Source organism: Chinchilla lanigera, unplaced genomic scaffold (assembly GCF_000276665.1).
Source record: "Chinchilla lanigera isolate Chin_1 unplaced genomic scaffold, ChiLan1.0 scaffold00013, whole genome shotgun sequence".
Classification (NCBI taxonomy): domain Eukaryota; kingdom Metazoa; phylum Chordata; class Mammalia; order Rodentia; family Chinchillidae; genus Chinchilla; species Chinchilla lanigera.
The window spans coordinates 18,505,982-18,520,465 of NW_004955414.1; the positions used below are offsets into that span (position 1 = coordinate 18,505,982).

A 14,484-nucleotide genomic window follows, 5' to 3' on the forward strand; every position below is an offset into this window, starting at 1 on the left:
ATATCATATACATGTTTCAGAGTCAGTACCAACTTACTCAAATGATACTTTTTCTTTTTCTCAGAAAATACGTTGTTACTCCTGCCTTTAAATGTAAATGTTGCTTGAAAATACTATTTTAATGATTGCAGTATTTGATCATAGTAATATGCCATAAATTTTCTTATCCCCTTTTTCTGGCTTTGTAAATCTGTAGTGAATATTCTTTTATACAGATCTTTGTACATCTCTTTGATAACTTCTTTAAAGTACCTTTAAATAATGTATTCCTTGGACAAAAAGGAAAATTGTGAATACTTTGTGTATAGACTAACCAGTTGCAATTCAGAAAGATTCTATCAATTTCTACTTCTAAAAGCAGTATATGAAAGTGCCTATTCTTACACCTTATCAAAACTGTTACTATAACTAAATAAATGCACAGGAATGAGCAACAAACCTGGATGAACATGGACTATTCTTACTACTTTTAATGTCAACTTTTTGCTCACTAAAAAGGTAAACATTTTCATTTTGTGTTAACTCTTCTAACTAGTTATGAGTCAAAAGAAGGGATGGATCGTTGAAAGAGCACAGTTGCTAAAGGTGGTAGTGATATATTAATAGAATTGGGGTCTGTATTTTATATTAAGCAAACTGACCTACAAAATAATTTACTAAGTATTTACATCCTCTTAGATTCTATTTTAGACCTTGGGGATAGAGTGACTGTTGCAAATGTTTTTATTCCAGGCTATTGATAACACTCATAAGTAAAAAATATCTACTGAACACCTTCAATATATCATTCACTGAAGACACAATAATTAACAAGATCCACATGGTCTCTGGTTCTTTGAAAAGGAAGAAAAATATTAAGATAACTTAATGGACTACTATTTGCCACATGTAATGCTAATTTCGTTGCATATATTTTAAATATTAAATAATATTGGATAACTGGATTTTAAAAATAAGCATGTTTCTGATCAAAACTGTTCATAGCAACTGATATACTAACATGCTTTTCAATTGGCAGTTTTGTATCAAAAGTGTGGTGCATTTTGTGATAAACATAAATGTACACACAAAGCCCCATTTAAATATTGTTGCAGACATCAGTCTTTGAAATCTTACCACTGATGAGTTTAAGAGGCTAATAGTGATAGCAAAGCTGTTTCCCACTTAGGGCTAAAACTTAACTTTTCCTGATTGTATGAAATGAGAAGCAAGAATCATCCTGTATTAGACCATAAACACCTTTTCAATTTGGGTTTGCTTGTACTTTCTATGTAGAGACAGCAGTACTGTCACATCAAACAGTAGGGGATCTTGCTAGCAGGGCTGTAAGCAGTCCACAGATATTCTTAAAGCTCCCTGGATATTGCCTACTTGCTTACTGAAAGAGCTACCTGCCACCTTCATAAGTTTCCTACAAACCAGGGAGTTCTTTGTAAAAGATTAGAATCTAACTAACAGGCAACTTTCATTGTCAGAATAAACTTCCATGACTCTTTCAGGAAAATTAATTTATAATTGTAGACACTTTAAACTTTGGAATATGGAAGTTGAAACTTTATTTTTGTTTTATAATTTTAAGTCCATTCCTTAAAAAGTTATTTGGCCTGCAGCCACAATGTAGCTATTTTTCCAGTTGGAAAAATATATATATTTAGTAGTAATTCTTTTAGGGAGGAATCTCTGTCATTACTGCTGAGAAATGGATCCTTTTTCTTGACCTTCCTTCCTCCTTAAATACCCTTAGCTAATGTTTTTCTGTGATTCAAATACTGCTTAGCACAGCAGACGTTTTTGCTGGAATTGACTTCAGGATAGGTATGTGAGTATTTATAATAAGGAAAGCCAACTTCTTTTTTTATACACTGTACTTGAAAGGTTTAATGCTTGGAATAACCAAATATCAAAAAAGTACAACTTAGCTGCTGTATTAAAATTTGAAAATACTCTACATTATGTATTCAGTAGGTCAAAAGCCATATTTACTCAGTACTGTACAAAGACCAAATTTCCTGTGACTTTAAGCTTTCTGTATTTTTAAAGAAAATATTTATGCTCTTAAATCTGCTTTAAATTGTTAAAAGATCATTTTAAGACCTACTGAATTATTTTATTAGGAAAATAAAAATAATCAAAATGGTAAATTAGACTACCTTTGATAAGCACTAATATCAGTAATTGAGAACTGATCCATTTCATTAATAAAAAGTATAGCTATTGTAAATCTGAAAGTCTTTCAAGCACAGGTCCTTTCCCCTGTGGTGGTTTTGAGCCTATTAAAATGCTGGTTTCTGTAGGATATACTTGCATGTGGCCCTAGGCTTGGTAAATCAAGCTTTTTGAGCTTTAGACACTCTCCCATGTCATCTGTCCTACCTAGATGATTCTCTAGCACAGCTCTGGTTTTTGTTCTATACAAAAACTATTGTTTTTAGCTCCCCAGGAGAGTAAGGAATTTTTTCTTTTTGGAAATCAAGAATGACTTGATTTCTAAAAGGAAGCAGATAACTTCACAGATACCTTCACAGATAACCTCACAAGTATCCTTGTACCAGCTACACTGGATTTTTTCTTCCTGTGTCTTTGCCTTCACTGTCTCTCCTGCTCCCCTCACCCAGCTCCAAACCCCAGGTCTAAAGTTCTATAGTTACCATCATCATGGATTTTTTCTCTGCTTTGACCCATGGAGTGCCCTGTGAGCACAGACTGATCTTTTTTTACTTGAACTCTGGTTGGTATGAAGTGCTTAATACCAGGGACCTCATCACATAATGCTTAATACCAGGGACTGCCATCTAGATATTTGGGTGCTTATAACCTGTGGAGGAGGAAGAGACAGAGAAAACTAACCAGTGAAGAATACAGGGGTTAGACAAAGATAAACATTCCAGGCATTTGGACAAAGCTGAATATTTACTATACATGCTAAAATTTCTAACTGGACTGTTAAAATGCCTTTATTTTGTACAATGTGTGCTGTACTGTGGGTCATTTAGGTGAGGTAGAAACACTAAATCTGATATGTCTGAAGACCCATGGAAGCCCTAGTAAAAACATGTTTTGGGAAAGTATATATAAATAAACTAGAGATTTGTAATAGTGCCACTCATTTCTGTAACAGAATCCGTGCTCTCTCCACCACCCCCGGGTGTGTAGTGTGCTTCAGTAGTAGGAAAACTGAAAATTCCAAAATCCTTATTTCCCTATTTCAGATACTGGTACAGGGGAGAGAGAGGAGGGGAGGGGGAAAAGGAAAGGAGAGAGAGAACACAGTATTCTGAAAGAAAGAGAATTTTTTGTCTGTTATGTGGCTATGTATTAGATACAGCCAAACTGGATATTCCCATTTGGCAAGGAATGTAGGACTTGTAAAATTCAGGCCTTAGCCAGTAGTTTGGAAGACAAGACTAGTTATGTGCTCCTATTATTTCTGTCTTGGGTTCATTGTCTCATTCAATGATTTTTAAAATCTTGGGTCTAAAAGTTCATTTTGTTTAATTATGAAGTAAGCATGCATGTTTACTCTTATGTAGAATATTTACAGTATAGTTTTTTGTTGTCTATTCTCTTAAAAGATGACTATATTTAAATAAAAATGGCCAGGTGTGGTGGGTCACACCTGTAATCCTAGCACTCCAGAAGGTGAGGCAGGAGGATTGCCATGAGTTCAAGGCCAGCCTGAACTACATTGCAAGACCCTGTCTCACAAAAAAAAAAAAACCAAATAAATAAAAATGGTTAGTAATAAAAAAAAAAAAAAAGAAATTATTACATGTACTTATTTTTTATGGCACTGAGGATTGAACTTAGGGCCTTTGCGTTGAGCTACATCCTCAATCTTTTTAAAATGTTTTCTTTTGAGAGAGAGTCTCATTATGAAGCTAACTTGCCTATCCTGGACTTGAACTTCTGATCGTCCTGCCTGAGACTCCCAGAATTCTGGGAATTATAGGCCTGCACCAAACCTCGCTAACATTTCATTCTTTTAATAACATCTTTTACAAGTAACATGCTCTTTTGACACTATTAGATCAAGAAATTAAAGATCAAGAAGATTCAGTCTTCCCAGACTGATGATGTTAGTAAGTGGTAGGACTGGGATTTGAACACAGATGTATGTGGTTCAGGCTTTATCTTGAACCAGGTTGCACTGGGATTGTGATCTAAGTTTTATGTGGTTTTGACTCACTCACAATTAAATTAGATCACATAGGGATTGTGCTCTAAGTGTTATGTGGTTTTAGTTTACTCAAGACACCTCTCTTAGCGTCTGAGCTTTTTTGCTTACTAGATACTCATGTGGACAACATAGCTTTACAGAAGCAGTATTTAATTTTTTCTTTCTTGATTTTATAGTTCAGAGATGGAAATTTTCTTATTTGCTTCCTCTTTTACAGAACGTGAAGCAACTCAACTTTTAAATAAACAAACATAAAAATAGGTGATGTGCTTCTAATTCTACTTCATATCATTGAGAGATGTAGCCACTTGTTAAGATATTTACAGAAATGCAGATGCAGCCCAGGACATTGATTTCCTTACATTTGTAAAAAGCCTCTTTCTCCTTATAAGTACAGCTTGGGGTCTTCTGAGGGAGATAAACAAAAGCAGGCAGGCAGTATTTTCTTCCAACATCAGCAAAGGAGGACTGTAGAGTTTCATGATATAATTTTAAGACAGCTCACATTTATCATCTTGATATTCATTTCCTTGACTTGTACCAAAGACTGTTTTAGAAATACCTATTGCTCTCAGAAGAGTTTGTTCTACACTGTTAAGGAAACTCAAGAGGTTCCAGCATAAAGCTATGACTACAGAATCTATGACCTTCCAGAATCTAAATAAGGAGGCCACTGTTTAAAGTACTCACGTTAGGGAAAATTGCATCAAATGCTTAGAAAAATGACATTTTTCTCCTAATTTCTAACATCATAATTTTCCTTTTCAAACAAGGTCCAGGGAATTTATATTTGCCTATATATGTTTCAGGAAACATCCCAGAATTCTAAGTTTCTGAATTTGCCTTTAGACTATCCCCCCCTTTTTACTATTATGAGTTTGAGCCCCAAACTTGACTGATTTTAGATATCAAATATATAGAAATAGTAGAGAGAGAACAGAGATAAGATGTAAGGGAGCATTTGTTCTATAGTTAACTGGAAAAAATAAGGCTGTTTAAAAGCATTTATGTTTGGTCTTTTTAAAAACATTACTAGATCATTAAAATATATTGCTAGTTAAGCACCCCATGATAACTGAGTTTAGCTACTGAAGAATTCCTCCCTTCAAATTTGTATCAAATAGTCAAAAGATTTACTATTTTTAAAATGTATATTTTAATGAGTTACCTACTAAGTGTTTGCACTGTGGTGACCACCACGGAACTTATGCTACCAAGTTAAGTAAGATGCCATTAAGAGATTTGAAAACTACTTCATTAACCAAAGTTTTGTGAATCAGTTATTTTTCTTTCTTATATAAAAAAGTTAGTGTTACATAATTAGGCTTAGTGTTAACATTATTAGGCTTATTTTTTAGCCACAGGGTTCAGAATTAGTTCATCCATTTTTTTTAACCTGTGAATTTTGATACAGTGTGTTATTTGTTGAACAAACATTTGTTGCCCACCAGTATCATACCCTGTACTGATCTCTCATTCATAGGGCTTAGGGAACCAAATGAAAGGCAGCCGAGTATCAAAAGCATGAAGTTATATGCTATGAAACAAAAAGACAAGAGAGATATCCGGAGTAGATAATGGTCAGATGAAATTCATAGGATGAGTAAGAGTAAGGTAGATTAAGGAGGAGAAGAAAGCAGAGGAAAAACCTATTTAAAAGCTCAAAGGAGAGCCAGGTGTGGTGGCGCACACCTATAATCCCAGCACTCAGGAGGCTGAGGCAAGAGGATCACTGTGAGTTCGAGGCCAGCCTGGGCTACAAAGTGAATTCAAGACCAGCCTGAACTGCATAGTGAGACTCTGCCTCAAAAAGATCCAAAAAAAAAAACCCCAAACCAAGACAAAACAAAAAACCGCAGGGGCTGGGGATTTAGCTCAGTGGAACAGCACCTACCTAGCAAGCGCAAGGTCGTGAGTTCAATTTCTGGTGCCGGGAAAAAAAAAACACAAAACAACAACAACAAAAAAAAACGCGAAGGAAGAGTCGTAGAGCCAAAACAGATGTGTTGTAGAAAAAGTGTAATCAGGAAAGGAAATAGCGAGTACTAAGCGAAGAAGCCGAAGTGGGAAACTAAGTCCCAATTATACAGTCCATGATGTATTTTTTAAATTTTATATACAATGGATAACTCATAAAAAATGTTCAGCATTTAAATAAAATTTTATAAAATATGAAATTTAGACACATTTTCTAGCTGACATGTACATATTTGTTGGTAAGAGAGCAGGGTATAGGGCCATAGGACATTACTGTTATAATACAGATAAGAAGTGATGAAATGACTTTGAGGGCTAGGATGTAGTTCAGTGGTACAATGTATACTTTGCATGCATTAGGTCCTGGGGTTGATCCCCAGCACTGCCAAAAAAAGCAAAATGCAAATGCAAAAACAAAACAAAACAGAAGGGGTAGAAGGATCAAGATGTGGTATGTATATGTGCCGGTTCCCCACGATGAATTTATTTATTGTGTATCACAAATACACACTAATAAAAAAGGGGGAAAGACTTCAGCTGGGTGATTGGCTTGCTTGCTTCCTTGCTTCCATCCTATCAGTCACACCTATACAGCTAGCACAGTACCTGAGTACAGTCATTAATAATAAGACCATAGAAACTGTGGATACTCAGTTCACCTTTAATTGCATCCTTCTCTTCTTGAGTTTATGATTCCTATATTATTTGCTGTATATAAATAAGGTACTCCAGTGGTTTCCCAGAATGCAAGGTTATAACCACCAACCAAGAGCATCTCTAAACCAAAAACTTTATGTTAGAAGAACAAGTTCATGAAAAGCATGTCTTGAAGATCAATAGGTGATGTTATATAACTACATGGCAATGTTAGAGATCTTTGCACTGTCTGTAAAGTACTCTGAGGTGCCATCTAGTGGTGTAGTACTACAGAAGGTACTGCTGTACTACTCAATACTTTGAGGACAGAATTTTCTTTAAAAATTAATTTTTATACTACAAGTTTAATGTAATAACAAAACCTAAGATGTAAAATAAATTTAATATAAAATCTCCACAGATTATTCTTATATATAACACTAAAGCACCAGCAACAAAAGAAAAATAACTAAGACTAGTTCACAATTTAGAACTTGTATCTATAGACACTATAAATCGAAAAGATAGCCCACAAAATGGGAGAAAATATTTGCAAATTGTATCTCTTGTAAGACTCTACTCTCCAGAATACATGAGGGACTCAAAACTTAACAGCAAAAAGACAGTCCAATTAAAGCATGAGTCATGGCTTGACATTTCTCCAAAGAAAATATATAAAATGCCAGTGAACACATGACAAGATGCCCAGCATTATTAGTCACTAGAGAAATGCAAATCAAAGCCACCATGAGATACCTTATCCCACTTGTTAGAATGGCTGTCATAATTTAAAAAACAAAACCTCAGAAACAAATTAAATGTTGGCAAGGATTTGGAGAAATTGGAATCCTCTTGCATTGCTGGTGTGGAGGTGCAGACACTGTGGGAGAGTCCAGCAGTTCTTCAGATAGTTCAACACAAAATTACTGTATGAGCTGGGCGTGGTGCTGCATGCCTAGCATCCCAGCATTCTGCAACTAAAGCAGAAAGATTGCAAATTTGACCCCAGCCAGGGCAATTTAGCAAGACCCTGTCTCAAAGTAAAAAGTTTAAAAATGACAGAGTATGTAGCTCAGTGTGAAGGCTCTATGTTCAATCCCCAGTAGAGCTCTCCCCAAATGTGTATGATCTAAAAATTTCATTCCTACTTATATTCCCGAGAGAAAACAGATGTCAAAGTTAAAAAAGAAGCAAGTCTCTAAAACAAAACAGGTTGTGTTTGAGAGTAATATAAAAGTATTAAGATTGCAATCCAGGACATATGTACAGGCAAAGATGGCCTCCAGTATGTCTGGAAAACAAAGGAAAGGTTGGTGACTATTAAGACGGAGAAATCTCTGTAAGTCATTATGAAAGTAGGTTTATTGGTGCTTTCAGTGCTTGAGGGAGCTGGCAAGCTCTGACCGGTGAGCAGCAGCAGTCACTAAGTAAAACTAGTCTTAAGGTCATAGGCGGCAAGTTCTGTTAGTTGCTAAGAAGAAAAAATAAGGCATTAAAATATAAGAAATTCTGTTCCACCACAGTGACATAAGAGCGAAGTTCCTGGAATAATCATTTGAGACTATTTTTCTCCCCTTGGCCTCTTGGCCCTATTTTAGATGTCTTATGTCAAGATCTTTATTTATTTGTATGCTCAATTTTCCACAGAGGAATTCAAACAAAACCTTGTGCCTGAATGTTATTCATAATAGCTAGAAAATGGAAAAGGAACAAGTTTCTACCAGCTAATGAATGGATAGAAATATAGTATATCCATACAATGGAATATTACTCAGCTGCAAAAAAGAATGAACTGCTATTACATTGGTGAACCTTGAAAACATTATGCTAATTTAACAGAAGCCATGCACAAAAGACCGCATATTACATGATTCTATTTCTATGAAATATCCAAAACAGGTGAATCTATAGAGATAAAAAGCAGATTAGTGGTTGCCAGGGTCTGGAGGAGGAGTGGCAAGTGATTGCCTAATGGGTGTAGGACATTTGGGGTAAGGGATATATAAATGTTCTGGAATTAAATAGTTGTAATTGTTGCACAACCTTGTGAATGTACTAAAAGCCACTAAATTGTACACTTTAAAATGATTAAAATAGCAGTTTGGGGGCTGGGGATTTAGCTCAGCGGCAAAGCGCCTGCCTGGCAAGTGCAAGGTCGTGAGTTCAGTTCCCGGGACCGGAAAAAAAAAAAAAAAAAAAAAAAAAAAAAAAAATAGCAGTTAGGAGCAGTGGCACATACCTGTAATACTAGCTAACCAGGAGGCTGAGACAAGAGGAATCACAAGTTCAAGACCAACCAGGGGGATGAGGGGAGACCAACCTGAGCAACTTAGTGAGACACTGCTTTAAAATATTTAAGATACCATCTCAAAAAGGGATGGGAATGTAGGTCGGGTAGAGCATTTACTTAGAATGTGTAAGACCATGAGTTCAGTCCTCAGTACTGAAAAAAATTTGTAATTATCTTCATATTCAATGCATTTTACCTTAGTTTTTAAGAAAACTTCCACTGACTGAAAGACTCCAGAACCTTGTTTATTATTATTATAGGTAATATTTTCATAGTTGTTACTAGTATTTAGGTATTCTATTTGCTCTTTAGTATTATTTGATACATATTTTTCATCTATGCAGTTTCCACAGTTTTTAATTTGGTGACTGCTTATCTTTTAGTGTCTATACTCATAGTTTAACCATTCCTCAAATATTCAATGGTTCTCTGTGTTTTTTTCAATTTCATAAAGTTCTGCTATAAATGCTTAAACAAATAATATTGTTTAAAATCCTCAGTTGCATTGGCTTTTCTTCCCCAAAACAGAACCTGAGTCCATTTTAATTTTTTTTAGGTATTTCTGTTTTTTCCCTGACTTTTCTTTCATAAATATATACAAAATTATAATTCTACCGGTAATGTATAAGGAAAAATGGAGGCAAATAATGTTTATTCAATGTCTACCCTGTTGCAGGCTCTTGCCTAGATTCTTTATATTATTTCATTTAGCTCCTGTATCTCCTGTGTCCTGCAACATCTACAGAAGCTATGAAGTGAAGGAGCAACAATCAGAACCCAGGAGTTTTTATCTCCAAGTTACATGCTGTTTTTCCTTTATACTTAGCAATATTGTGTTTTAAATTTTTTTTTAAAGTGCTATTTATTAGAGATTCTTCATTTCTCAAGTGATTATCTATATTTCATCATACATACTAATCTGTATTTTTGTTCATTTATTCGTGGGTTTTAAACTAAACATTCTTGTTTTCCTTGTAGACTGACATTATGTGTCAAAGCCTTAATCATTTTTTTGCATTTATTACTCCTCTCTTCCAGACTCTTGATGGAAATGTATATGATCACCTCAAGGATTATTTACTAGCCTTCAGCCAGACTGAGCTTGAAACATGCCAAGCTGTGCAGAACACATTCCAGTTTTTATTAGAAAACTCCAGCAAGGTAAAAGTACTGTTAGCATAAAGGGTGGTGTTAATCCCCAGTACTATAGTATTTTACATGTTAGAATCTAAAATGTTTTGCATACAATCAAGATGAAGGTACCAGTGATATTAGAATAATGCCTTAAAGGACACATTTCTGGGAACAGCGTCATTTTAACAGAGTTGGAGAATGTTCTCATGGATGAATCAGTGACATTGTTACCACAACCCAAAACAGAAAGGGAGGTGATGTACCAAGCCCACTCAGAACATCAGTCCCATGTCATGTGCACTGCATTCGAGAAGAATGGTTATGTCTTCCACTGAAATGAATTTTTAATATATTCAACTCAGTCATTCGGAGGAACAACAAGGGTCATGTCTCAGTTCAAAGAAATAATAAAAGGACACAATGGGAAAAGTAGCATTTGATAATTTTGATTAAAATAAATACAATATCTTATGTTTACAAATTAAACTATTTTTTATTTGTCATCGTTCTTTGATAGTAGTATTTCACTTACAAACATGGATGTGTCAGCTTTAATGATGTGTCACATTGAGTGCTGAGAAAATAAATGTGATTAGTTTTCTTTAGGATCTGATTATAACTTTTGAGGTTAAAAAAATTATAGTTTTTGCAGAAGTTTCACTTTAGAAACTGTTCTTCAGAAGATAAATTATACCTGTGATTAGTACATGTTCTTTTCTTTCTAATAAATTCATAGTATTTCCTGACCAGATACATGCATTTATAAAAATATATGCATTTTCTAACTGATATTTTGTGGGGGTTTTTTTTTGTTGTTGTTGTTGTTGTTTGTTTTTTGGTTCTTTTTTGCCTTTTTGAGGCAGGATCTCACTATGCAGTTCAGGCTGGCCTTGAACTCACTTTGTAGCCCAGGCTGGCCTCCAACTTGGAATGATCCTCCCGCCTCAGCCTCCCAAGTGCTGGGATTACAGGCATGCGCCATCACACCCAGCCTGATATTTTGAAAGATCTAGTTCAATTCCCTTTTGACTAGGAAGGGAGACTAGGAACTAGCTGATACATTAAAAACTGGAAAGGGACCAGAATATCCATCTTCAAGATAGTGGCTGAAGACAGAAGAGAAAAGGGACGTAGAATCTATCTTATATATATATATATATTCTTGTTTTCAGTGTACCAGAGTGCCTGATTCTGTTTTTAGAAGAACACTAAAAATGCTAAGTTGGTTTGGAAATACAAACATTACTTACTAGCCTGATGCTTTAAAGTCTTATCATATATATATATGATCCCATATTTTTACTCCTCAGAATCTAATAAAAAATACAAAAGAATTGATGTGTAGAAAGAAACATGCATGGATAAGTGGGTAGTAAGTTTTGAGAAAGAAAATGAATATGTTAATTGCAGAATTATAGTAATGGGTATGTAGTGTTTACAGTTCTTTTTGCACTAGAGTATTTTATTTGAAATTTTTCATAAAACAGTCTTGAAAACAAGTCTATAGAAGTATCTTGGCTTTGTTCTCTTTATGGAATAGTTTATTTTTGAGCACTGATGAATTTTTTGTTTGTCTATTGGTCCATTCAGGTTTTCTGTTTCTTTTTCAGTATATTTTGGTAACACATTTTTCTAGGAAGTTGTCTATTTTAGTTATCAAATTAGATGGCATAAGATTTTTCATAAGTAACCTCTATAGTTACTTCCATTTTATTCCTAATGTTGTTTGTGCTTTTTCTCTTATTTTAATTACCATACCAGTCTATTTTGTTTATCTTTGCCAGAGCTGGCTATCATGCTTCTCAATCTTGTTTGGGCCTTTCATTTTTACCTTATCTATATTATTTCTTACTTCATTCTTAGAATTTATGTTCTTGTTGTTTCTCAAGCTTATTTTTCTGTTTAAGTCTTATATTTTCAGTCTTTCTGTTTTTAAGCAAAGCAGTTTAAAACTAAAAAGTTTCTTTCTGCTTTAACTACCATCTATGATACATAGGATTTCTATTATTCACACACACACACACACACACACACACACACACACACACACTGTCCCATTAACCCCTGAATTATTTAGAAGTGAGTTTTGCAGTTTGTATTTAGGGGGAGTATGTGGTAAGATTACATTTTTCATTTCTAATTTTATGAGAAACTGTATTTTACTTTTATTCTATTACATTTATTCTAATTTTATAAGAGAGGCTATCCCCTGGCAAAATTCTTTGAAATTCCTGTTTCTAAGAAAGAGATTGGACATACTACCCAGAGTTTATAAGAAATAGTCATAAAATATAAATAATATTGTAAGTACACTTAATTTCCTGGGATTTGTTTTAGTATATCTTAAACTTGAATTTAATGAGGTTCATAGGGTTATGTGGTTCATAGGGTAATGTGTAGTCAGAAGGTTTGTATGACTTGTTCAGGGTCACACTCTGACACATAGTACTTTCCATGCTCTTCTACTGTAGTATGTTATCTTTTTAGCTTATATTATTTTAATTGAAAATGAATTAAAAATTTATGAACTACTTTGAATGCCTAAAGAGATAATCTTTCATTTTGTGCATTCACTCATGTGCGTATCTTGCTCCCCAGAGATGTCAAATAAGTGAGATGGTCTTACGTCTAGATTGGAAGTGGTAGGAATAAAAATTTAATAAGAATGATGTATCTGGGAGATATGCCTGTACTCTTTTGTTCTAAGTGAGAAGAGCTCACACCTGCAAGTTTTATGTCATGTGCTTTTCTGTTGCAGAGAGCTTGTTATGCTGCTCCTGTTATACTGCTGAAAGCAACTGAATGATTTGATAACCCAGTGGGAAGGGGTTTTTTATTCTGCACTGTTAATGCTTTATCTTCTAGGGTAAAAAATCTATTTTTCCCACATGTCTAAAATGTAACCTATTCCCAAAGGTGTTTTGGAGGTAATTCATACTGACACAGCACACTGTAAATGTAAAGGTGCCCTGTATATCTTTCATACCCTAAATGGAAACAGCTGGCTCTAAGAGCTTTTATTAAATTTTAATTATTTATGAAGCTTGCTTTTCATCTTAATATTTTATGAAATGCTTTGTATATGTAACTGAAGCAGATGTCGTAGATATTTTCTCTAGCATAGTACCTCCTGAGGTACTTCTACTGGCCTTATAGTTTGTTTATGTGTGCTTGTTTTCTATCTGCATAAACTTCTACCAAATAATAACATAGTTATTTAAACAATTCATAAAATAACAATGTTATTCTGTATTTCTTTCGAAAGTAAATTGTCTGGTGTTACCATTCTTCATACTTTAATGACTAACCAAAACAAGTAAATTTAATAAAGTGAAGTGAGAAAATCATGGTCATTTCAGTAGACAGAAAAAAAGACACGACAAAAGTCAGCACTACTTGTGATTTAAACACACCCACAGAACAAACTAGAAATAGAAAGGAATTTACAGAATATGATAACACTTGTGAAAAACTTTTAACTCATACAATGTTCAGTCATGAAAGACTGAAGATCCCCCCATAAGGTCAAGAACAAGACTAAGATACGTACTTTCACTGCTACCATTTACCTTTGTCCTGAAAGTCCTAGCCAGAGCAGTTAGGTAAGAAAAAGAATTAAAATTATCCCTGTTTCCAGTGACATGATTATATATAAAAAATCCCATGTAACAATCCACCTAAAATTTACTAGAGCTAATAAAGTAATTCAGCAAGTTTGCAGGTACAAAACCAAAACCACAATAACCAGTTGGTTTTTTATACTGTATGAATGAATGATTCAAAAATAAAATGAGAATAAAGTACCTAGGAATAAATTTTTTGATGTTTTTTGAGACTGGATCCTACTATGTACCTCAGGATGGCCTCAAACTTGTGATGACCCTCTTGCCTCAGCTTTCTGAGTGCTCAGATTACAAGTGTGCACCACCATGCCTGGTGAATAAATTTAACCAAAGACATAAAAAGACTTATACTCAGAAAATGTACAAAATATTACAGAAAGAGAACCTTAAATGAAAATAATAAATGTTCATGGGTTGGACTATTTCTAATTTTGTAGTAGCTCCCACGGTGATCTACAGATTCAGTGCAGTCCCAATAAAAATTCCAGTGGCCTATTTTTGTAGAAATGGAAAAGGCAGTCCTTAAATTTAAATGAAATTACAAGGAGCTCTGAATAGCCAAAGAAATACTGAAAAACAAAGTTGGAGAATTCAACTTCCAAATTTCAGAAGTTACTGCAAAGTTACAGTAATCAAGACAATATGGG

General features: G+C 34.4%; 1 protein-coding gene across 1 annotated transcript in view; it reads left to right on the forward strand.

The window, feature by feature from the left end:
- The window catches only part of Fchsd2 (FCH and double SH3 domains 2), a 253,844-nt gene that overhangs the window by 162,150 nt on the left and 77,210 nt on the right, over positions 1-14,484 (forward strand). The window contains exon 9 of the mRNA XM_005379965.2: positions 10,119-10,241. Within this exon, the coding sequence (XP_005380022.1) occupies positions 10,119-10,241 (123 nt within the window). The remainder of the gene's footprint in view (positions 1-10,118; positions 10,242-14,484) is intronic.